We start from the raw sequence: 24806 nt of genomic DNA on the forward strand, positions 1-24806 counted from the left end.
ACATTTACAAAATAATCCCACTGAAAAGTAATCCCACTGGCTAGGCATGCATTTTATCGTATCTTCCTTATATATTACTATTATTAAACATAAACATTTATCCAGAATATTTTTAAACTGTCAAAATTTAGAAAGGATGAATTCTTCATGTATGTTAAGAAACACAAGTGGATATAAGACTTTGACGAGATGTGCAGTTGTATATAAGGTTTGTTGGCTTTCTAGCTTGCTGTCCTTTTACTGGGTTGGAGCCTTTCTTCTAGGCTCTAACAATGGGCTCTGGTTTTCAGTGGCCCATGTCCTGTGACAGGGTGTTAAGCAGGGTCCCTATTCTAATACAAACTACAACACATCTCAGAATCTCCCAGCTCTTTCAAAGGAAGAAACAGCTTCTCACATGTAAAACAATAATCATTGTGCCCTTGCCTGCGAAGAGACTTACATTCCAACCAAGATGATGAATTCTCAATCTCAGTAAGAGTCTTACTTTAGTATGCACCCACGACAGAAAAAAAAAAAAAATCAGTGAAAGACTTGATAAATAAACATGTAATGCATGGGTCAATTACTCTAGAGCTTCAAGATGAACTTGGAATCTTCCTTCTTCAGGTAATATTAGGATTTGTACACCAAATGGCTTACTGATATTTTCTAAAAGGTAATATAGGAAGGATGCTTTGGTGAGATGATGTATCTAGAAGTCTTAAGGCTAATAAAAGAACAATATTCATGTGTTTCCCTTTACTCTTTCCAAAGTATTTTCATATATATCCATCTCTTAATTTTTGTGGTTAAACTATTAAAAGTTACAGAAAATACAAAATGTATCTAGAATTTCTCCACGAGAAATAAAGAAAAGTAGGCTGAAAGAAAAAAAAGAGGACCATCATATCTTTTTTTGGGGGGGGTCATAATCCATTAATATGAAAAGCAAATAGTATATGGGGAAAACACGAAAGGTGTTAAATATCAAAACCACAATGAGGGATCTCTTTACACCTGTTAGAATGGCTAAACTATAAAGACAAGAAATAACAAGTATTGGCAAGGATGTGGAGAAAAGGAATGCTTGTGTACTATTGGTGGGAATGTAAATTGGTGCAGCCAATGTGGAAAACAGTATGGAGGGTCCTCAAAAAATTACAAATAGAAATACCATATGATCCAATAATTTCACCACTGGCTATTTACTCAAAGAAAATGAACACACCAAAAAAAAAAAAAAAAAGGAAAATGAAAACACCAATTTGAAAAGATACATGCACCCCTATGTTTTTTACAGCATTATTTACAATAGCCAACATATGGAAGCAACTGTCCATTGATAAAAGAATGGATATAAAAGATGTGATGCATGCACATGCGTGCACGCGCACACACACACACACTCTCTCACACACTCTGGAATATTATGCAGACATAAAAAAGGGGATGAGCTCTTGCCATTTGCAACAATACAGGTGGACTTAGTGGGTATTATGCTAAGTGAAGTCAGACTTAGTTAAATACCATATGACTCATAAATGCAATCTAAAAAACAAATGAATAAACAAACAAAAAGCAGAATCAGACCTATAAATACGGAGAACACACTGATGGTTGCCAGAGGGTGGAGAGGTGGAAGGATGGACAAAATGGGTGAAAGGGAGTAGGAGATACAGGTTTCCAGTTATGAACTGAATAAGTCACAGGAATAAAAGGTACAGCATAAGGAATATAGTCAATGGTACTGTAATAGTGCTGTATAGTGACAGATGGTAGCTACACTTGTGATGAGCATAGCATAATGTACAGAGAAGATGATTCGCTATGTTGTACACCTGAAACCCTGTGTATCAACGATACTCAAATTAAAGTGTTAAATACATTAAAAGTGGTGTATATATATATACACACACACATATATTTAAATATATAAACAGTGTATAAACATGTGCAGCTGAGTTAAGATACATTAGCCAATGATCACTAACTACATTATTGTCTGTCTTCTCCACTGTAAGTATTCTTGTTGATAAAGTCTTTGATTTACTCAGTGGTATTTTTGGAACTATCATACACAATCCTGACCATTCTTTCCCTAGGGCAAAGCATGTAGCTTACACTAAGATATGGTCACTTTTTTCAATGTGGCTAATGACCTTAATCTGGACTTTAAGGGTGTTAACTTTTTCTTCTGTTTTTCTCTTGGCATCCTCCCTAAAGTAAGATCTGATGTTTTCCAGACATGGTTTCATTTAAACATTAAAAAAGAAAAACCTGGGGCGCCTGGGTGGCACAGCGGTTAAGCGTCTGCCTTCGGCTCAGGGCATGATCCCGGCGTTCTGGGTTCGAGCCCCACATCAGGCTCCTCGGCTATGAGCCTGCTTCTTCCTCTCCCACTCCCCCTGCTTGTGTTCCCTCTCTCGCTGGCTGTCTCTATCTCTGTCGAATAAATAAATAAAATCTTTAAAAAAAAAAAAAGAAAAAAGAAAAACCCTCAGTAAACACATGTTCACATAGCACAATTTTCAGAAATGTAGGTTGCACCAGTCCCCTGTCAACTGGGAAGGTCAGAGATACCCACATAATTGCTCTGCACTGCGCTGTGAATGATGGGCACCACGTTTATCTACTTAATGTTTCCAAACTACTGGCCAGCACAAAACCCAAAGATTTTGAAAGGAAGTTTAAAACATGTTATTCTGAAATCAAATTTGTTTTTGAAAATGTTTATTTCTCATTTTATTCTCAAAATGTATAAACTACTCTGAAATCAAGAAGAAGATGCACATGATTTCATTTTGATTTTGTCTCTAAACAAAGGTGAGGCTCAGGCCTAGGATGGAAGGCTGACCTAAAGTTCCATATGGTCAAGGGCTCTGTCAAGGCTTTGCTGCTAGTTAGCTGTAGAGGCTGGATGAATCCAGGTCTTTGGCCTTTAATGCTAATGCCGTTTCCTCTAAGCCACACTGCCTGTCTGCATGAAAGGGTTTTAACCTGATGAAACCAGAAAAACAAAGTAGCCACAGTCCAAAGCAGAGGCTTAGAAGAAGGTGTATGCTATGGCTGAACATAAGCAAAGGAATGGCTAAGTGAAGAAACCTGTGAGACGCTGTCCAAGCAATCAAATCCCAATGTAAAGAACGTGCTGAAACGTCTCACAATTGAGAATCTGCTCCTTGAAAACTTCCTAAAAGCCTAGACATCTTTCAATTCTTATAAAACGGGAACACCTTAAAGTCGATGAAAATGCAAGGAAGTTCGGGAAGTAAAAGCTGCACAGTTAAATGTATAGGCAGGGCACAAACCCATGGTTCTTCTGTAGATGTGAAGAAGACCTAATGGAAAATAACTGTCTACAGGAATGCCATGAACTGGAAAACTGAAAAGGAAACAGTTACTTTGTGATCATTGGAATGTCTGTTATGTGCCAGGTCCTGCTCTAGGACAGGGATATAGAAATGAATATAATAAAAGAAATCCTTGCCCTGGGGCACCTGGGTGGCTGGGTCCACTGAGCATTCAACTGTTCATTTCGGCTTAGGTCGTGGTCTCAGGGTTGTAAGTGAGAGCCCCCACTATGGCTCCCTGCTCAGTGGGGAGTCTGCTTCTCTCCTTCTCCCTCTGCTCTTCTCCTACCCCCGCTCTCTCTCTCAAACAAATAAATAAAGTTTAAATAAAGAAAAAAAATTCTCATGAAGTTTACATTCTCGGCACAGGAGAGGGGAAGAAGCGGAGATTAAATAAAACACATTAGCAAATTATATGGTGTATTAGAAGATGATAACTACTATGAAGAAGGATAAAGCAGAGGAGGAGGAAAGAGGTAGAAAACATTAAGAATGATTTCCTTAGGAGTCTTTCCCTTGTTACTCAGAGGATGACGGCACCATACGGCTTTCATAGAGAAGACTGCCATCAACTCTATGTTTTAGTGGTTAGACCCAACTTCAACAATTTAGATCGAAAAGAGGAACGCTTCGAGGGCTTCTTAGCCATTTTTGTCAGTGTAGGCTTACTGGTGGGCTCTGGTAATACCCTGGGGAGAGGATGACAATGGCTGTAGAAAGTGGCTAATGGAAAGAAGAGTCCCGGGGGTGGGCTGGGGGCAGAAGGAAGAAAGGGAGAACAGAACCTCAGTGTGCCAGAGCAGGGGCTTCCAAATTTTAAGACCAAGTACAGCAGAGTCAACTGGGAAAATAAAAACCACACATTCCTGGGTGGTTGGGGCCCACTCCGGGCAGTTTCGACTCAATTAATCTGGGTGAGGCCTAGAAATAGATACTTTTAAAGAGATTCTGAAGTGATTCCAATGTTCAGATAGATTTGCAACAACTGCTCTGAAGGGAATTAAACCTTTTCAGAAGCTTTTTACAAGGGGTTAATTGTGGGAGGAAATCCATGATCAGTAACGTCACTGAGGGCTAAGTGACTCTAGAAACAGAAGTTCTAAGAACACAACATTAAATCCTAACTCAATCACTAGCCAAGAATTTTACTCCCTCCCCTCCTTTTTTTTAGAAGAAAAACAAATGGAAGAAACATCTCAAGACATTGAAAGAACGTGCGAATGGTGCACAGGGAAAATACTCTGAATGCAGGGTATTCACATCTGCTGTTAAGCCACATTTCTGCAGAGCACTGTCACTCAGTACATTTGGCAGAGGGGCTAATATCATTTATATATATTGTTCTAGGTGCCTAAACAAGTCTTGTTGCCCAGAGCACAGAGAAAGGAGTGAATGCTGACAGAGTGCACACTATTGCCCAGCACCAAATTAAGGGCTTTGCTTACCTAAATTTAATACTCTGAGCAAATTTTCAAGGTAGTTGTTAATATTCTTATTTTTACCCAAGGGGTCATGCTTAGAGAGGTAAAGTAAAAGGCATGTTTGCAAACATGTTTACATGGTGAAAATGAAAAAATACAACCCTGTTGCCGACTTCTGGGATGAACCTAATCCTATTCTTACCCTTTTGTCAGGGAACACACAGAGAGTTTGGAATTACAATAGCAGGGTCCAAATCCTAGCTCCTTATTGCTTGTGTGATCTTGGGAAGTTCTACAATGACAACTACTATTGAGCGACATACTGGGACTGTGCTAAGTACTTTATGTAAACTATCTTGCTTAATCATCGTGACAGGCCTATGAGGAGATATTATTATCCCCATTCTATAGATTAAATTAAATGATTTGTTCAAAACCACATAGCTAGCATTCAAACCTAGGCCTATAAACCCAGGTGTTTTAATTACTACACCTGGGCTCTTGGCTGTTCTATAATTGCCTCATTGAGCTTTACTTTCTCATGATTGTGAGGATTACGTTAGGCAACATATATAAAAGAATTTTAGAAAAGCACTGAACTGCCTAGAACACTAGGTGACACTCAACAAATGTTTCTTAACATTGAAGTTCAGGGAATTTGGTGACCTTGGACCAAATGAGCGACTCTAAAACAGCAGTTCATGAGGCTAAACACTGTGAAATGATAACGGAAACTGGCAATGCTGAACAGATGTCACCAATCATACCATTTTTCAGCGTTCAGTACCCTGGAGAAGACACACCAAGGAAGCATAATCCTCACCTATTGCTGGCTCGACAAAGAAAGAACATATTTATGTCATATGTTCCAAGGTGAACCTTAGGCTTTTTGGAGGTACTTGGAATTGTAGAGTAAAAAATTTTGAAATGGGTTTACCTCCTATTAATATGTGCCCTTTGTTTTTAAGTATTGTTTTAAAAATTATGTAAGTAATCACTGCAGAATATTTGGAAAATATAGAAAACTGTGAAAAACGAAGGCGCTCTTATAACCCTTACACCCAGAACTTAGAATTCCTGAAGCCAGGACCAGAATTCTAAGTGACTAGTAAATATCAGCTATTTTAATGTATATTTTCTCTATGTGGTATGTTTTTTCTAGGGGAAGAATGTCTTGACAAGCTTCCTCAAGCTGAATTCACTTCTTGGAATTATGCAGTCTCTTTATTATTTCTACCTAGCCTATTTGTTTCTGTTTTTTAAACTTATACACTGTATAACAGTGTGTGCCAGAGGAATGGATTATATTAATGGCTTTTAACAGTGGGAATTACAGTAACAACACAATATCATGGCTTAATTAAAAGCAACATCTTTTCATCAAACACATAAGAATTTCCATGTGTTCAACTGTTCTTGGCAGTAATGCACCTGCTGGCAGGGAATTTCAAATTATCAACTCAATTTAAACAAAACCCCTTTTGAATGGCCGGGCTTTTCATCCTTCTGATTGAAGATGGAAGACAGAGAGGCACATTATACTTCATGTTTTCTTTTACATATTCAACACATTCTTCCCTGAAGTTTTCAGACTATTACCTTTTTACTGTCATCATTTTATGTGCATCATTTCATTAGGCTTTGTTTTTATTTTATTTACAATATACTCAAAATGGAAAGGTTACAGTAAGTGCTACTCTGATTGTGTGTGGTGTGCAAACTACCTCCTCTAAACCAGGGACAGCATATTTACATGATTTTTCCTTCTACGTAATCTAAATGGTTACTGGCAAATTGAGATGAGAAACTAAACAATGCTTGAACTGCCCAGGCACTAAAGCCTTGGTTTATGACCCACAAAGAACGAAGAGGGACAAATGCAGAAATGTTTGTCCCTCTTCACAGAACAGCAAATGACCAACATGCCAGTTCAAGCACTTTAAAGGTTATATCACCATATCTGGAGCTGGAAGCAACTGGATTTTCATGTCAAGTTATTTAAGGGGAAAATAAAGATAAAAAACCCCACTTTAAAAAAATTAATATTTTATATATTTAAAGTATACAACACGATTTTTTGGAAGAGTTATTCAATATTAGGAAATTATTAATGATATACATATACATAGTAAAATTATTACTACAATCGAACTAACATATTCATCTCTTCATATAGTTAACATTGTGTGTGTGTGTGTGTTGTAAGAACACTTCAAATCTATTCTTTTAGCAAATTTCCAATATTTAATACAGTATTAACTGTAGCCATCCTGCTGTACATTAGATTTCTAGACCTATTTGTCCTACATACTGCAACTTTGTTCCCTTTGACCACTATTTCCTCATTTCCTCCACCTTCCCACCCCTGGCCACCACCATTCTCCTCTCTGCTTCTATGCTTCAAACTTTATAGGTTCCACAAATAAGTGAGATCATGCAGTATTTCTGTGTCTGGTTTACTTCATTTAGTATAATGTCCCCCAGGTTAATCCATATTGTCACAAATGGCAGATCTCCTTTTTAAAGGCTGAATACTATTCCAAAGTCCATTCATCCACTGATGGGACATTTAGGTTGTTTCCATATCTTGGCTACTGTGAAAAATGTTGCAATGAACATGGGAGCACAGATATCTCTTTGTGGTATTGGCTGTATTTCCTTCAAGTATATACCCAGAAGAAGGATTGCTGGATCATATAGTAGTTCTATTTTTGATTTTTTGAGGAAGCTCCATACTGTTTTCCACAATAGCTGTGCCAATTTACATTCTACCAATGGTGCACAAGGTTCCCTTTTCTCTACATCCTCACCATTATGTACTTGTTATATTCTATCTTTTTGAAAATAGCCATCCTAACAGGTGTGAGGTAATATCTCATTGTGGTTTTGATGTGCATTTCCCCCAATGATGTTGAGCATCTTTTCATATATCTGTTGGCAATTTGTATGTCTTCTTTGAAAAGTTCAACCCCCTAGTCAACAAAAAGTCTTAACAAAATAAAGAAGAAAATTTCCTCAGCACAATAAAGGCCATTTATAAAAAGCCACAGCTAACATCATAATCAATGGGGAAAAATTGAAGGCGTTTCCTCTGTGATCTGGTACAGGGCAATGAGGCTTGCTCTTGTCACTTCTATTACACAAAGTACTAGAAGTGCAAGCAACAGCAATGAGTCAAGAAAAAGAAATAAAAGCCATTCGAATAGTTAAGGAAGAACTAAAATTATCTCTGCAAATGATATGATTCTATATGTAGACGACCTTACAGACTCCAGCCCCAAAACAACAACAGAAACCCTGTCAGAACTAATAAACAAATTCAGTAAAGTTCCAGGATACAAAATCAATGTACAAAAATCAGTTGAGTCTCTTTACACCAACAATGATCTAAATCAAAAAGGAAATCAAGAAAAAATTCCATTATAATAGCATCAAAAAGAATAAAATACTTGGGACTAAATTTAATCAAGGCAATGAAAGATTTGTACACTGAAAACTATAAAACATTGATGAAAATAATTGAAGAAGACACAAATAAATGGAAAGATATCCCATCTCCATGGATTGGAAGAATTAATATTGTTAAAATATCCATACTACCCAAAGTGATGTATGGATTCAATGCAATTCCTACCAAAATTCCAAAGGCATTTTTCACAGAAATAGAAAAAACAATCTCAAAATTCATATGGAACCACAAGGACTCTAAATAGCTAAAATCTTGAGAAAAAAGAACAATGTTGGAGGCATCACACTTCTGGATTTCAAATTATATTACAAAGCTATAGTGATCAAAACAGTATGGTACTGTCCATAAGAATAGACACACAAGCCAATGGAACATAATCAAGAATCCAGAAATAAACCAAAGCATAGATGATCAATGAATTTTCAACAAGGGTGCCAAGAATATACAATCGGGAAAGGGAAGTCTCACCAATAAATGGTGCTGGGAAAGCTGGATATTCACATGCAAAGCAATGAGACTGGACTCTTATCTTTCATGATATAAATGAAACCTTGAGAATGGATTAAAGACTTAAATATAAGACCTGGAATTGTAAAATTCCTAGAAGAAAATAGGAAAAAAGTTCCTTGGCCCTGGCCTTTGAAATTACTTTTTGGATATGATACCAAAAGCGCAAGCAACAAAAGCAAAAGTAAACAAATGGGACTGTATCAAACTGTAAAGGAAATGACCATAAACTGAAAGAAAAAATTTATAAACTATATATCTGACAAGACGTTAATATCCAAAATATATAAGGAATTCTTACAACTCAATAGCAACAAAATAAAACCAGTCTGAATAAAAGATGGGCAGGGGACCTGAATAGACAGACATTCTTCCAAAGACATAGAAAAAAAACAGTTTTCAAGACAGAGAGAAGTTTAAGTTCTAGACTGCAGGGTACTTGGATCCTTCCAGCCTGTGTAATGTGTAATGTGGTCCCAGTTTTCCAATATTCTGAGCCTGGTCCTTCAGTCTCAACCTCAACGGACAGAAAGTCTCCACCAGCTTCAAATCAGCTGGGCACAAATAGTTGTCTGCGAGCATTACAGTGCACAAGCAAGTGCACTATGGAGAGCTCATCAAGCTGTAAACGTACAGAAATTTTTCATGATAATTAAGCATATAGTTTGACAGCAAAGGACCACAGTCTTAAAAAAACGAACAAATTATTTTTTAAGCTATTTTTTTAAAAGCCCCCAAATAAGCTATTACATCTTTGAAAATACATACTTAAATATTTTCTTACCTCCTTCAACAAAAAGCAAGCTCCACAAAATCCCCCCTCTCCAACATATATAAAAAACAAATAAAACAAAAGAAAACAAAAACTTTCAACTCTGGGGGCTCCTGGGTTTGACTCTTGATTTCTGCTTGGGTCACAGATCAAGCCCCTCGTTGGGGGGTGGAGTCTGCTTGGGATTCTCTCCCTCTGCCCCTCCACCATGCATTCACATGCATGCTTCTCTAAAATAGGTAAATAATCTTAAAAAAAAAAAAAAAAAAAAGCAAAGCCTGTGGTAAAAAACCTTTTTGAAAAAAAACCTAGAGTACAGAAGTGAGGAGTACTTCCTAGAAAAAGGCCAACTATAGCTCCAGTTCCCAAAATTCAGTAATTGGGCATGCTTTGGTGAGATCTGCTTTTCTTTCTTCACATCTCTCTGTCTCTCTCTCTATCTCTCTGTCACACACACACACACACACACACACACACACACACACACACACAGGGCAAGAATACCAGCCTTAACTCTTATGCATCAGGGGACAACAGAGAGAAGAAGCCGTAGTAACATTTTACTTCAGGGACTCAAGAACATAATTCTGCTGCTGCTGGCCTGGTATTTGCCTGTTTATCAGTTTGGAACAATTACCACTGAGCTGTCATATGACTGGGAGATAGAAACTTCACTGGTACTTTAAAAAGTGACACGATTTCTGTTTCACTGAACAATCCCAGAAGATCCTGTCTTCATTTTAATAGAAAATGTATTAGATCTCCATACCCAGATAGAAATAGATACACACATATAAAGGATATACAGCTGTAATATGCTTTTTCTCCCCAAATTTGAAATAAAAGATTTGAAAATCCAAAGCTACATTAATGCAAATATCGGTCTGTTGCAAGTATACTTTTTGATTAAATTGGCATACATCACGTACAATTAGAAAGGTTATTTATAACGAAGAAATACATAATTCTGCATCTTAATGGGGATGACAATTACAGCTGATGGTTGCTAATTAACATTACTTCTTTCGCTTTGGGCGTCAGATATTTCCTGTATGATCTTTACTGCTGGCAATGGACATACGTAATCCTGGAAGGTACCAAAGGGTTAATTATCAGTAACAGTTGTGCTCCTAACAAATTAATTGGTAACCTACCAGCTCTGGTTTCACCCTGGAAACCACAGGATGCAGCAGAATCTGTCAACTCTGACCTAGTGTCACAGCAGGAGAAGTGTTTGTTCAACTTTCTGATCGAAGGTGTACCTACCCACCAGGTGTTCAGAATGACAGGGAGAAAAGCCCCAGGTGAAGTGGGTTTGGGAGGTGTTGCCTGTTCCAGCCAAGCAGAAATGCATGGCGCTGTATGGTTCGGTAGCACCACCCTCTTGTGCCAACATGACCACTCTGGTTACTCTCTTGGGCAGCTCAGGGGTGTGTGATCAACGCTGGAGGCCAGAAGTGAATGAAGAGAAAGAAGCACCAGAGCTCTCAGCACAGAAAACTATAAAGCCCTCTTTGCTTGCGCTGTAAATTACGTATTTATTTTGTTAGCATGAGAAAGATGAATATTTCTACATATAAAGGTGCCCAGCTAAAATCAGGATAAGTGATATTAATGTCCTATGGTCAGTATTATTGAACCTCCAAAGCAATAAACTTTATGAGTCAATAAATATTACATTTGCAACATAGTTAACATTCCTTTACTGTCTCTAGCACTTATTACACATTGTAACCGCAAGTCTACAATACATTATTCATATTTGGGGTGTCACCAAGTGATGGATTGCTGCAGGAGAGGCTGTCCTTTAAATAAATCAACAAATAAAAATGCAAATGTTAACATTTTCAGCCACAACTTTTCCCATCTTGAATGGGGAATGAAAATTTCACATTATATTGACAGGCAGCAGAGAGAACAATTAACAACCCACATTGTGATGAGAAAGATGACTTTGCCACGCCTGGTTTTATCACCTGCACGTGGGACAATATAGGACTCTTCTAGGTGTTAGTGCTTTTCAGAGAACAAAGGAAAAGCTGTTTCCCACCAGCATCTGTCCCACCCCCATCCTCTTTTGCAAGTTTGGAAAAATCTTGGAATATAGGGTGGGTAGGCTTTTACTCTTGTTGTCAGTACCTTCAAAGGTTTGTTGGGATAAGAATAAACAAAGTTTTGCCTTAAGCATTAAGAGTTTGCATGTAACTGAAAGGCAGTCTATAAAAAAATGCCTTTTCTACACTTTGAAATAAAAATAATTCAAATAATCCTGATTCTGAAATCTGGAAAGCAACCACTGTGCCCTCCTGGTAACTGATTTTCATAGTACTGAATCTTTTTTTTCAACTCTGCACTTTGTATAACAGACCTATAGTATGCCATCATGCGCTTTCTAAGGATGAAATCCAGTGTGTTACACATTGCTTTATTTAGCCAAGTACTCATTATTTATGAAACCTCTGAGAATCTATATTTGGCTGATTTGCAGTATTAAGAACTAACAGATACAGAATCCCTTTTTTAACGTCCGTAAATATGAGCCTTCACAGCAATTTTAACCTGGGCTTGTAAAACTGTACAAAGTTGATATGGTCCACTCACAAAATGTGTGCTGAGAATGTTCTACAAAACTCTTACTGGGGAAACATTTTATTCTTTTTCATGCTTCTCTCTAAACTGAAATGCAATCATCAAAAACACATTAAAGTAGCGTTAAAGATCTCACTTTACTCTTCAATAGGAAAATTCACAAGATTGAAAATCCAGATCATTTCTCCTCTTTACCTTAACTTCTCCAGAGGAAGCCCTCAAGGTGACTGGGATGGATCCTCTTGGAGCACAAGCATTCAGCCACAATGCTGAGTGGTCCAAGGAGGGAGCCCCCCTCAACATTTCAGAATGACAGCTCAATGTGGGTACTTGGAAAATGCTAATAAGGGCAGCATTAAAAATAAAAGAAAGGAGTAATGGACAAAGAATGTGGTAAACTAGTTAAATTTTCTTTTGATTGTGGGTCACCTTCAAAATAAGGAGGTTGTCATTGTCAACTATTACAGTTTTTAAGATAATGGGCTTTGGAGTCTGAAACGTTAGTTCCACCTCTTACTAGCTATGTGACTTTAGGCAAGTCACTCAATCTCTTAGTTTCCTAATCTTGGAAATGAGGATGATAGTAGTACCACTTACAGTCCATACAAAGGGTGGTGCCTAATAGATGGCAGTCATTATTGTCCTCTGTGTTAGAATTATTTTGCAAAAGGTCTCTATAATTAAAATTAAGTCTTAAAATCTACATTCATCTGATAAAATGCTGGGAATTTACAATCACATTCCTAAGGAAGCCGAAACTAAGCCCATTTGGTGTTGCTGTTTATATATTCAGCCTTAAATGCATAATAGGGGGTGGCTTATTGGATGGGAAAAAATTTTAATGATGTATTTCTTTTCCTGACTTCAGAAAAGCCTGATCACATTCTTAACTCTTCAGATGTCTCTGGTATCAGTAAATGTTGACAGTTCTTTAAAAACAAAGCCCACTATAATTTTCAGTATCAATTACTTCAGTTAGTTAAACTTAAAGTCCAAGTGTATAACAATTCTATGACAAATTGGGAAAGGCCTGCTGCTAAGCGCATTTTCTGATGAAAGACAGGATTAGCTTTGTGTTTCTCTGGAAATCCTTGCCAATTACCAGTTTCAGTTAAGGCGGGGCATGTGTAAAGGAAAGGGCTCCGTAAGATCAACCTGGCCAAATCTAGACGCTTCCAAATAAGGTCCCTCTCTTGAGTAACAGCTATTAAGAACTGTCAAGACTTTTCCACTCCTTATTAAATGACTCCCTGCCCCCCAAAGGCTCTCATCTAAAGTATGTTAAACCAGAGTCCCTGAGGCTTACCGGGAAGCCTCAGGCTGCAGTGCAGATGAGTTTGCGATTACAAGTTCCTTTTGGCTTCCTGTTGTCATTGGAGATGTGGACGCATCTTTTCTAACTCCTGCCACTGTTCCTGTATGAATGATAAAAGGAATTAATTTGGGCATTCAATAAAAGGAAATGGAAAAGTCCATTCTGAGCAATATATTAGACATTCCAAAATCCCTAAGCTTTAAAAGTAAGCTATTTTTTTTCCCTCTGAAATGAAACAATGGCAGATGGAAAACTCAGTGGGTTGTTTTGATTTTGTAAACATTAGAGATCCACAGTATCTTGTTTAAAAAAAGTACCTCTGTGCAATAACAGACTGGCTAGTGATTTTGTTTTTAAACCTGACGGCCTGTCATCTTCCTGCTGATTCGAGTTTACTGTGAAAATACCCAAGATTTAATTTTATTCCCTTTAACCATTCTAAGAAAAGATCTTTCTGCTCTTTGAGTCCAGCACTTTGTACCTCCAAACCCCCCAGTTAAATTGCTCTTACTCCTTAAACTTTCAAGGCAGACATATGTCTTGAATGTTTCTTTCCAAGAACGGCACACTGGGCCGAAACAAGTGTCTGACTGGAAGAGGTGCTCACCTAACCATTCCAGGGCTGATTTGTTCTCTGTTCCTTTCTGACAAGCAATGTTCACGTAATAATTATTTTTCCCCTCTGGAGTACTAAACAAGATGGCATGGACAGAAAGATTTTTTGTTTTTGTTTGTTTTCTAATTATTGTTATTGTTTCTAATAACAATAATCTAATCTACTCCTTCTCCTTTTCCTTCTTAATATTATTTTCCAAACAACACAAAACATCCCTGTCTTTTTCTTAGAAGACCGTAAGAATCTCAGCCACAATTTTCTTCTGGTTCCTCCGAAATTATTGCCCAGGCTGGTTAAAGAAATGATTTGGGAAAATTTACTCTTTGACGAAAGTGTAACTATTCAAATAACATGAAGACAGCTTTGGTGTGTTGGGAATACCAGACCCTCAAATGCCAAGAATACAGTATTCTAATTCTGGGAATGGCACCCTTTTTCCGTGTTACCAGAGAAAATCAGGCCCAGAGAAAGCAAGAGTCTCCTATGTACAGAGATTAGCATCAAAATAGTCACCATGATCCTTGGTATTTAAAAGCTACACTCAATACTGACTGTTCTCTCAGTCCTCTTCGTCTACACAAACCTGTGGGACCCTGAACCTAAACCAGGATATTTTCATACTAGACAGAAACCCCATCAGTACCTACAGTGCATCAGTCTGTCAGTAAATATTTACCAAGTACCTAAGGATGGGAAGGACTGGTGCCAGGATTAAGCTCAGAGTTAGTTTAGGGGAGGGTAAAGAAGATGGGAGAGTAAGAACATGAGATACTCTGAGCAATCTGGTAAAGAATCATAAATAACCCAAGCAGTATAAGGTGACAACGGCTAACAGATACACTATGCTCAGTATGTGCCTGGTACTGTTCTAGGCCTCTGCCATACACCATTTATCTTTTTATAAAACAGCTTCATTGCAATTTGAATACCATAAAATTTAACCATCTTAAGCATACAGTTTGAGAAATAGTAGTAAATTTATACAGCTTATGAAAGCATGGACACAACCCAGTTTTAAACATATTTGTCATGGATGAGGCACCGGGGTGGCTCAGTCAGTTGAGCGTCAGACTCTTGGTTTCTGCTCAGGTCACAATCTCAGGGTTGTGAGATCGAGCCTTGCATAGGGCTCTGTGCTCAGCGAGGAGTCTGCTTGCAATCCTTTCCCTCACCCTCTGCCCCTGCCCCCATGTGCATGCTCTCTCTCTCAAATAAATAATTTAAAAAAATTATCATGGGATTGACTTATTTCTTTTTACAATCTGGTTTTAGAATATTTCCTCACTCTTCAAAGTTCCCTCATGCCCATTTGTGGCCAGCCCCATCTCTGTCTGTTTTGTTCCTATCCCTCCTCTAGCTCTCTCTAATTTTGCTATTTCTAGAAATTAGTTATATTTATCCTCATGAAAACCCTTTGCAATAGATAATATTTTTACAACTCATTTACAGATAGACAAAATAAGCCATAGGGGATTTACATGGCCTGCCCAAGCCATAAAGCTAGTAAGTGATGGGGCCAATACTCATGTCCAGATAATCTGATTCCCGAGTTTTACCATTAGGCTACTCCCCCATAATAAACAGTACAAAAAGTCTGAGGAATTAAGAAGTGGGAGAGATGACGTATGGCTGTAGGATTAAGGAAGATTTGATGCAGGAGGTGGTATTTTGATAGGAAGGAATAAGGAGCATGGAATTAGCAAAAGCATTAAATTAAAAACCTTGAGGTTTTTTGTATTTAATTTAATGTATTCAGGAAATATTTATTGAGCATCATTATGTCCTCATACCTTGCTAATTACTTTAAATCACTTTACATGCATTATCTCATTATTCCTTCCAACAGTCCTTAACTTATATTATTGTCCTCATTTTATAGATAAGGAAGTGGAAACTGTGAAAGGTCAAGCAGCATGTCCAATATCACATAGCTAGTAAGAACAAGGCTGGGTTTTGACTTTGTATTGCAAACTAATCTTAAACATTGTGCTAGTTGGCCTCAAAAATAAAGCACAGCAGCAACGAACACAATTACAGAAAGAAACCTGAACTGGTCGTTGGAGAGATTGCTTCTGTGGCAGAACTTGGGATAGAGTGGGACAGAGAGAACGGAGGCAGGTAAAGCAGCTCACTACTACTACAACTGTCTGGGTAGAGTCCTGGGTGGTGTGAGGGGAAATTAAAATGTGCAAACAGGAGGAGAAACAACTGAGAGGGGTTTGTGGGTAAGGTGAGGGAAGAAGAAATGCCTGGGAGTGAAAGAACATAATTATCTCTGCAATCACTATTACAGAAGACCTGAACATTAGTCTTATTTATTCTGTTTTGATACTTCTATTAAAAGTCTAGCTGAGATAACTGACATTTGATAGGGACAATCTAAAGAAGGAATTTTATCAGAGGGTCCAGGGACTCCTATGGAATCCATGGATATACTTCATGAATGTGTGACTCCCTCAACATTGCAGGCACAATGATGTATGTATACGTTCCCATTCACTCTTTAAGGAAAGGGGCCATAGCTTTCATCAAATTCTAAAAAGGTACGAGACCCCCCAAAACGTTTAGAATGATTGGTCTAAGACATAGGACAAGTTCATTCCTTTTTCTTAATTCTTTAAGTGCTATTCCTTATTAAGTTTCTGGAAAGCTATGTATCAGCTTTTAATTATACTCATTCCTTCTACAAAATTTGATTTCATATTAAGTATACCAACAATTACATACAGTTATGCATATTCATAAAACTACATATCTATTTACACACACACACAAAGACAACATACGCATTTTAAAAATAAAAGTGCATGTGGTGCCTGGGTGGCTCAGTTGGTTCAGCGTCTGACTCTTGGTTTCAGCTCAGCTAATGATCTCAGGGTTGTGGGTGGTGTCAGGCTCCCTGCTCAGTGGGGAGTGTGCTCAAGATTCTCTCTCTCTCCCTCTCCTCCTATCCCCCCTTCCCCTGCTCATGCACTCTCTCTCTGAAATAAATAAATTTTTAAAAAATAAATAAGTAAAAATAAAAGTGCTGATAAGAATATTATCCATTAGGGTGATAGGTTGTATAAATATGTTTGCATATATTTATGTAAATATACACATACATATATTTTTGCATACAAAGATGAAACTGAACATAATGGAGCATATCCTGTTTACATAGACCTGGGTCTATGTCTGCCCATCCATCAGTCAACATCTCATGACAACATAACTTCTTAGAGTTCAACGTTTAGGAAAACTCTGTTTCTGGGCCCTTTGTTTTATTTCGCATTTTAAAGGCATTCAGTTACATTATACATGCAGTTTAAAGAATAAGTGATAAAGAAAATACCAGTATAACACTTTTGCAGATCAAGAAATGAAGTAGTGGCAGCAATGCCCTTTGGAAGCATCAAGTCCATCCCTGATCACAGCCTCTTCTTACCTCCAGGAACCAGCTACTATTCTCATAACCATTCCCTTTCTATTCTTTATAGTTCTACCATTTATGAATGCATCCCAAAACTGTGACTTAGTTTTGCTGCTTTTGCACTTTATAAAAATAGAAATATACTATAAATATTCTTTTGAAGACTTCTTTTGCTCAATATTATGTCCATGAGATTTATCTGTGTTGATGATTTATGTAGCTACAGGTTGTTTTCTTTGCTACATAGGATCCCACTGGATGCATTTATGATTTTCTATCCATTCTATTGATGGATATTTAGAGTATTTCTGGTTTGGGGCTATTATGAAGAACACTTGCTGTGGCAGAGGCTGCCAGTTATTCACCAAAATTCCCTTTGTCTGGAGCACCGGCTAGATTATATTTCCCAATCCCCCTGATAATTATGTGTGGTCGAGTGGAAAACTAGTGGATGTTATATGTGCCATTTCAGACCTATCCTATAAAAACCTTCCACATGTACTCTATACCTTCCTCCTTCTTGCTGACCTGTTATAACGGCCAACAGCTTCCTATATAGGGCCACTTAGTAAATATACTAGGCTTTGTGGGCCACCGAACTTCCGTTGCAGCTGTTCAACTCTGTGGTTGTAGCATGAAAGCATCTACAGACAATACATAAAAAATGGAAATCACTGTATTCTAATAAAACTTTATTTATGAAAACAAGTAGCGGGCCAGATTTGGCCATGAACAAAGTTTACTAACCTCTGTGTTATTGTAATACTCAAGGTGATCTTGGAAGAAACTTCTTGCTCCTTAAGCCGTTGATATTTTTTTCTATTTGTTACCCACAGTTTAGCCTACCCAACTAAATATAGCTGCTATGAACATATTTGAAAGTTAATTATTGTGTGTATGAGATTCTCTTTAGTATATATACTTAGAAATGGAATCTCTTGGATATGGGGTATTTGTTCTTTATCTTCAATAAATAATGCAAAACTGTTTTCCAAAGTGGTTGTATAAATATACACTCTGATCAGCAGACAAGCATTCCTGGTGCTTTAGTCTTGCTAACATAAGAATGAAAATGAAAACACATTCTATCATAATTTGTGGGAGGCAGCTAAAGCAATGCTTAGAGAGAAACTTATGGCTTTACATACTTATATTAGAAAAGAAGAAAGATTTAAAATCATTGATCTCAGTTTTCAATTTAAGAAGCTAGGGAAAAAAGAGCTAATTAAACCCAAATTAGTACAAGGTAAATAATAAAAATGAGAACAAGAATCAATGGAATAGAAAACAAGCACATAATAGACAAAAATCAACAAAAAGAAAAGGCTGGGTTTTTTTCTTAAAAAAAAAAACAGTAAAATTGATTATCCCCTCGCAAAGCTGATCAAGAGAGAAAATTAAAAATTACCAGTATCAGGAATGAAAGAGGGATATCACTACAGATATTAAGGCCATTAAAGAAAAGGCAGGTTATGAACAATTTTACGCCAATAAAGTCAACAACTTGGATGAAATGAGCAAATCACATGAAAAGCAAAATTTAGCAAAACTGAACACAAAAGGAAATGACAAATATGAATAGTCCGGTATCTGTTAAAAAAAAATAAAATCCAAAATAAGAAAACCCACCCACACACATACCATCACTATCAACACTAACAACAAAAGCAACAACTCCAAGCCAGATGTTTCAATGGCGGATTCTATAAAACATGTTAAGGAAGAAATAATACCAATCTTACATGAACTCTTTCAGAAAACAGAGGAGAGAAAAAATACTACCCCACTTATTTTTTAAAAATTGTGGTAAAATACACATTTACCATTTTAACCATTTTAATGAGTACGATTTGTTGGTATTAGGTACATTCACAATGTTGTGCAACCATCACACTATCTAGTTCCAGACCTTTTTCATCACTTCAGACAAAAACCCTGTAACAATTAAGCAGTCATTCTCCATTTTCCCCTCCTAAGTCCCTGGTGACCATAAATCTGCTTTGTCTATTCTGGATATTTCATATGAATAGAATCATACAACATGTGGCCTTTTGTGTCTTGCTTCTTTCAATTACCATAATTTTTTCTTTTCTGTTTTAATTTTAAGTAGACTCCATCCCAGCAGGAGTCCAAGGTGGGGCTTGAGATCAGGATCCTGAGATCAAGAGTCAGACATTAACTGACTGAGCCACCCATGTGCCCCAGCATAATGCTTTCAAAGTTCATTTATGCTGTAGCACATATCAGAACTTCCTTCCTTCTTATGGCTAAATTATATTCCATTGTATGGATATACTGCATTTTGTTTATCCATTCATCTGTTGATGGGCATTTTGGTCATTCCCACCTTTTGGGTATTGTGAATAGAGCTGCTATGAATATTTGCATACAAAATTTGTTTAAACACCTGTTGTCAATTATTTTGTATATACACTTCTGAGTACAATTGATGGGTCATATGGTAATTCTATGTTTAACTTACTGAAGAATTACCAAACCGTTTTCCATAGTGGCTCTATTATTTTAAATTCCCACCGACAATGTATGAGGGTTCTGATTTCTAGACATCCTCACCACCTTGTTATTTTCCATTTTTTAAATTATAATAATCATGTGGGTGTGGAGCAGTGTCTCACTGTGGTTTTGATTTGGATTTCCCTAATAATTAGTGATGTTGCACATTTTTTCATATGCTTATTAGCCATTTGAATATCTTCTTAAGAGAAATATCTGTTCAAGCCCCTTGCCCGGGTTTTAATTGAGTTGTTTGTCTTTGTTATTGAGTTGTAAAAGTTCCTTATATATCCCGGATACTAGACCCATTGGAGATACAGGATGTGCAAATTTTTATCCCATTTTGTGGAGCACCTTTACATTCTATAGATAGTGTTCTTTGACACAAAAAATTTTTTCATTAAGTCCAATTTACCTATTTTTTCTTTGGTTGCTTGTGCTCTTGGTGTCATATCCAAGAGGCCACTGTCTAATATATGAACATGAAGATTTACACTGATGTTTTTACTTAAGAGTTTTATAGTTTTCATTCTTATTGTTAGCTCTTTGATTAATTTTGAGTTAATTTTTGTGTATGGCATGAGGTACATAAATGAAGAATCCAACTTCATTTTTTTGCATGTGGATATCCAGTTGTCCCAGCACCATTTGTTGAATACACTATCCGTTTGTTTAATTGTCTTGGCACCCCTGTTGAAAATCAATTGGCCAGAGATGTATGGGTTTATTTCTGGATTCTCAATTCTATTCTGTTGATCTCTCTCTTTATTTGTATCTAACCTCATGCCAGGTATAGGTATAACCTCAGTATAGTTTTGATTACTAAAGCTTTGTAGTAAATTTTGAAGATAGGAAGTATGATTGACTTCAACGTTGCTTCTCCTTTTCAAGATTATGTTGACTATTTGGGGACACTTGTAATTGTGCATGAATTCTGGAATTGGTTTTTCCATTTCCGCAAAAGTGATATTGGGAGTTTGACAGAGACTGCATTCAATTTGTAGATCACTTAGGGGGTGAAGTACTGACATCTTAACAATATTAAGTCCTTAAATCCATGAACACAGAATGTCTTTCTGCTTATTTAGGTCTTCTTTGATTTGTTTCAGCAATGTTTTGTACTGTTCAGTGTACAAGTCTTAAACTCTTGGTTAAATTTATTGCTAGGTATTTTATGGGTTTGATGTTATTATAAATGGAAAATTTTTAAAATTTCCTTTTCAGTAGTTCATTACTAGTATATAGAAATGCAAGCATTTTTGAGTATTGAATTTTATCCTGCCACTTGGCTGAATTCATTTGTTAGCTCTAAGAGATTTTTGTGCATCCTCTAGGATTTTCTATATATAAAATCATATGGTCTGCTTAAACAGTTTAACTTTTTCCTTTCTAATGTGGATATGTTTTATTTCTTTTTCTTCTCTAACTGCTCTGGCTAGAACTTCCAGCACAAGGTTGAATAGAAGTGGCAAAAGCAGGGATACTTGTCTTGTTCCAGATCTCAGGGGGTAAGCTTTCCGTCTTTTACAACTGAATATGATGTTAGCTGTGGGTTTTTCATATACGCTCTTTACCATGTTAGGAAGTTTCCTTCTATTACCACTTTATTACCATGATTGTTTTTATCATGAAAGAGTGTTGGATTTTGTCAAATGTTTTTTTGTGTGTCAGGTTGATGTTCTTTTCCCCCATCATTCTTTTTTTTTTTTTTTTTAAAGTAGGCTCCACGCCCAATGTGGGTCTTGAACTCATGACCCTGAGATCAAGAGCTGCATGCTCTACTGACAAAGTCAGCCAGGCGTTCTTCCCCTTCATTCTATTGATATGTGGTATATTGCACTCATTGGTTTTTGTATGTTGAACTACCTTTGCATTCCTGGGCTAAATCCCACTTTGTATGTAATTCTTTTAATATGCTGCTGCATTCAGTTTTATTAGTATTTTATTGAGGAGATTTTCATCTATATTCATGGTGATATTGGTGTGTAGTTTTCCTGTGATGTCTTTGTCTGGCTCTGGCATCAGAGTAATGCCTGAAATGAGTGAAGACGTGTTTCTTCTTCTATTTTTTTGGAAGAGTTCCAGAAGGATTCGTGTTACTTCTTTAAATATTTGGTGGAATTTACCAGTGAAGCCATCTGCTTCAAGTCCTGGGCTTGTCTTTTTTGGGAGGTTTTTGATTGCTGACTTAATCACTTTACTTGTTTGGGTCTATTCAGATTTCCTATCCTTCTTGAGTCAGTTTTGGTAGTTTATGTGTTTTTTAGGAATTTGTCCATTTCATATTTGGTTGTCTAATTTGTTGGCTTTGATGTTTCTATTGTTCGTCTCAACTATTACTTTTTTACTTCAGGCAGCAGTGGTGTGTTCATTTGGTTTTTAATGTTTGCAAGCAATGTCCTACATGTAGTTGCTTCTCTGTCCCGAGAAAGGTCATGTTTAAAGAAAAATCCTGTGTCAATCCTTTAGGAAATAGGTGAAAAGAGACAAACACAATTCCTTGAGAGCAAGATCTATTCTGCTTCCTCTGGGACCAGGTGCTCATACCTGGAACTCAGGATGCCATCTTCAAGAATGCTGCCATGCTGCGGATGGGGATGGGACAAGGCTAACTTAAAATTCCACTAAGTTCTCCGACCATGTTTCAGTGGACTTTTTGTTGGCTAAGCATTTGCTTGATTTTTTATTAATCTTTCACTATCTTTCAGAGTTCTCATAAGGCTGATTCTGTCAGTTTTGCCAGTATTTTCAGTATTTCGGGGAGCCGGGGGGGGGGGGGGAGGGCTCTGGGAGTCTCTACTCTGCCATTTTTGCTGACATCCTCTTGATTTATTTATGACACAGCATAACTCTGTTACCAAACTCTGACAGGTCATTACCAAAGAAAGGTATTACACACCAGTATCTCCCAATCAGTGTAATTCATCAAATTAACAGAAGAAAGAAGAAAATGCATGGTCATCTCAATAGGTACACAAAAAAGACTTGATGAAATTTAACACTTACCTATGATAAAGACTCAGCAAAATGAGGAGGGAACTTTCTTAACCTGATAAAGAACATTTACAAAAAAAAAAAAAAAAACTACAGCTAAAATCATACTAAATGGTGGTAGACTGCTTTCCCTATGAGATCAGGACCTCCTTATGGAAGTTCACTTTTACCATTTTATTCTACATTGTAATAGAAGTCCTAGGCAGTATAATGAGATAAGAAAAAGAAATAAAAAGCATAAAGACTGGGAAAAAATTAGTTGTTATGGACTGAACTGTGCTCCCCCACCCTGCCCAAATCCATGTGTTGAAGTCCTAAACTTCAGTACACCTCAGAATGTGACTGTATTTGGAGATAGGATCTTTAAAGATGTTATTAAGGCTAAATGAGGTCATATAGGTGGCCTTTAATCTGATATGATCCTTTGTCCTTAAAAGAAGAGAGAGACAGGGGGCACCTGAGTGGCTCAGTCAGTTAAGCGGCAGAGTCTCAATTTTGGCTCGGGTCAGGATCTCTCAGTCATTAGATTGATCCCCGCATCGGGCTCTGAATTCAGTACAGAGTCTGCTTCAGATTCTCCCTCCCTCTTCCCTCCAGCTCATACTCTCTCTCTCTCTCAAATAAATAAATAAAAGCTTAAAAAAAAAAGGGAGAGAGACACACCAGGAATGTACGCTCATAGCGAAAAGGCCATTTGAGGATACAGAAGGCAGAAATGTGCAAACCCAGAAAGGAACTCTGTCCCGAGAAAGGTCATGTTTAAGAAAAATCCTGTGTTAGACTAGAAAGGAACATGAGTGAGCTTTCATGAAGAATGGAAAGGTACTATATCTTAATTGTATGGGTATATACAACTGTCAAAGTTTATCAAACTGAATTTGAGACCTATGCAGTTTTACTGTATGTAAATTAAATCTCAATCAAAATAAAAGAAAAATTTAAAAACCCTACAGTTTTCTTGATTCTCAAGGCAGTGCTGTTTTTAAGACCACACTCTACTAATATCTCTTTGACACTGCCAATCAATCACCATAAGGACTTTGAAAGGACAAGCATATATATTTCTTTTTTTTTTTTTAAAGATTTTATTTATTTATTTATTCGACAGAGATAGAGACAGCCAGCGAGAGAGGGAACACAAGCAGGGGGAGTGGGAGAGGAAGAAGCAGGCTCATAGTAGAAGAGCCCGATGTGGGGCTCGATCCCATAATGCCGGGATCACGCCCTGAGCTGAAGGCAGACGCTCAATGACTATGCCACCCAGGCGCCCCAGCATATATATTTCTTAATCACCATAGGTCCTGAGGTCAAAAGGTCTAACTGATTAGATCTTTATAGCTGGGAAATGGGGCAACAACACAGAAAGAAAAATCTATCTATCTATCTATCTATCTATCTATCTATCTATCTATCTATCATGGATCGTGTTATACTAATTCATTCAACAAATACATAATGAGTACCTACTACATGTTAAGCAATGTTCTTATGGGGATGCAACAGTAAAATACAGAGTGTTCATATTCTAGTGGGAGAAGATACAAAATACAAAAAAAGTAAATTATATAGTATTTTGAGATACTTCTATTGTAGAGAATGGGAAATGTCGAGCTTCTGGTTTAAGTGACAATATTTCATATACAGCAACTTCAACTCTTAATGCTGGTCTCTTGCACTTGAATTCCTTTTTAAAAGGGACTGAGCAGGACAATTTAACCTATATGTCTGGGTTTATTCATAGCCCTATACTATTGTTGTCTTCTGTGTTCTGTTGATAAAGGCATCAATTTTTAACAAATCTTTTAGCTCAGACTTCTGGGAATCAGAAGTAATATCTTGTGAGACCTTTTCTAATGATTAAACAT

At 37.1% G+C, this 24806-nt stretch overlaps 1 protein-coding gene across 3 annotated transcripts in view; it reads right to left on the reverse strand.

Moving 5' to 3' along the window:
- The window catches only part of KIAA1328 (KIAA1328 ortholog), a 335333-nt gene that overhangs the window by 31060 nt on the left and 279467 nt on the right, over positions 1-24806 (reverse strand). For 2 of the 3 annotated variants that reach the window (XM_045777841.2, XM_045777840.2), the window contains one exon: positions 13397-13505. The exons of the other annotated variant lie outside the window; for it this stretch is intronic. In XM_045777841.2, coding sequence (XP_045633797.2) covers positions 13397-13505 — 109 coding nt within the window. The remainder of the gene's footprint in view (positions 1-13396; positions 13506-24806) is intronic. 3 annotated transcript variants of the gene reach the window in all.

This window comes from Ursus americanus, chromosome 19 (assembly GCF_024610735.1).
Source record: "Ursus americanus isolate L20-20 chromosome 19, mUrsAme1.1.p, whole genome shotgun sequence".
Taxonomy (NCBI): domain Eukaryota; kingdom Metazoa; phylum Chordata; class Mammalia; order Carnivora; family Ursidae; genus Ursus; species Ursus americanus.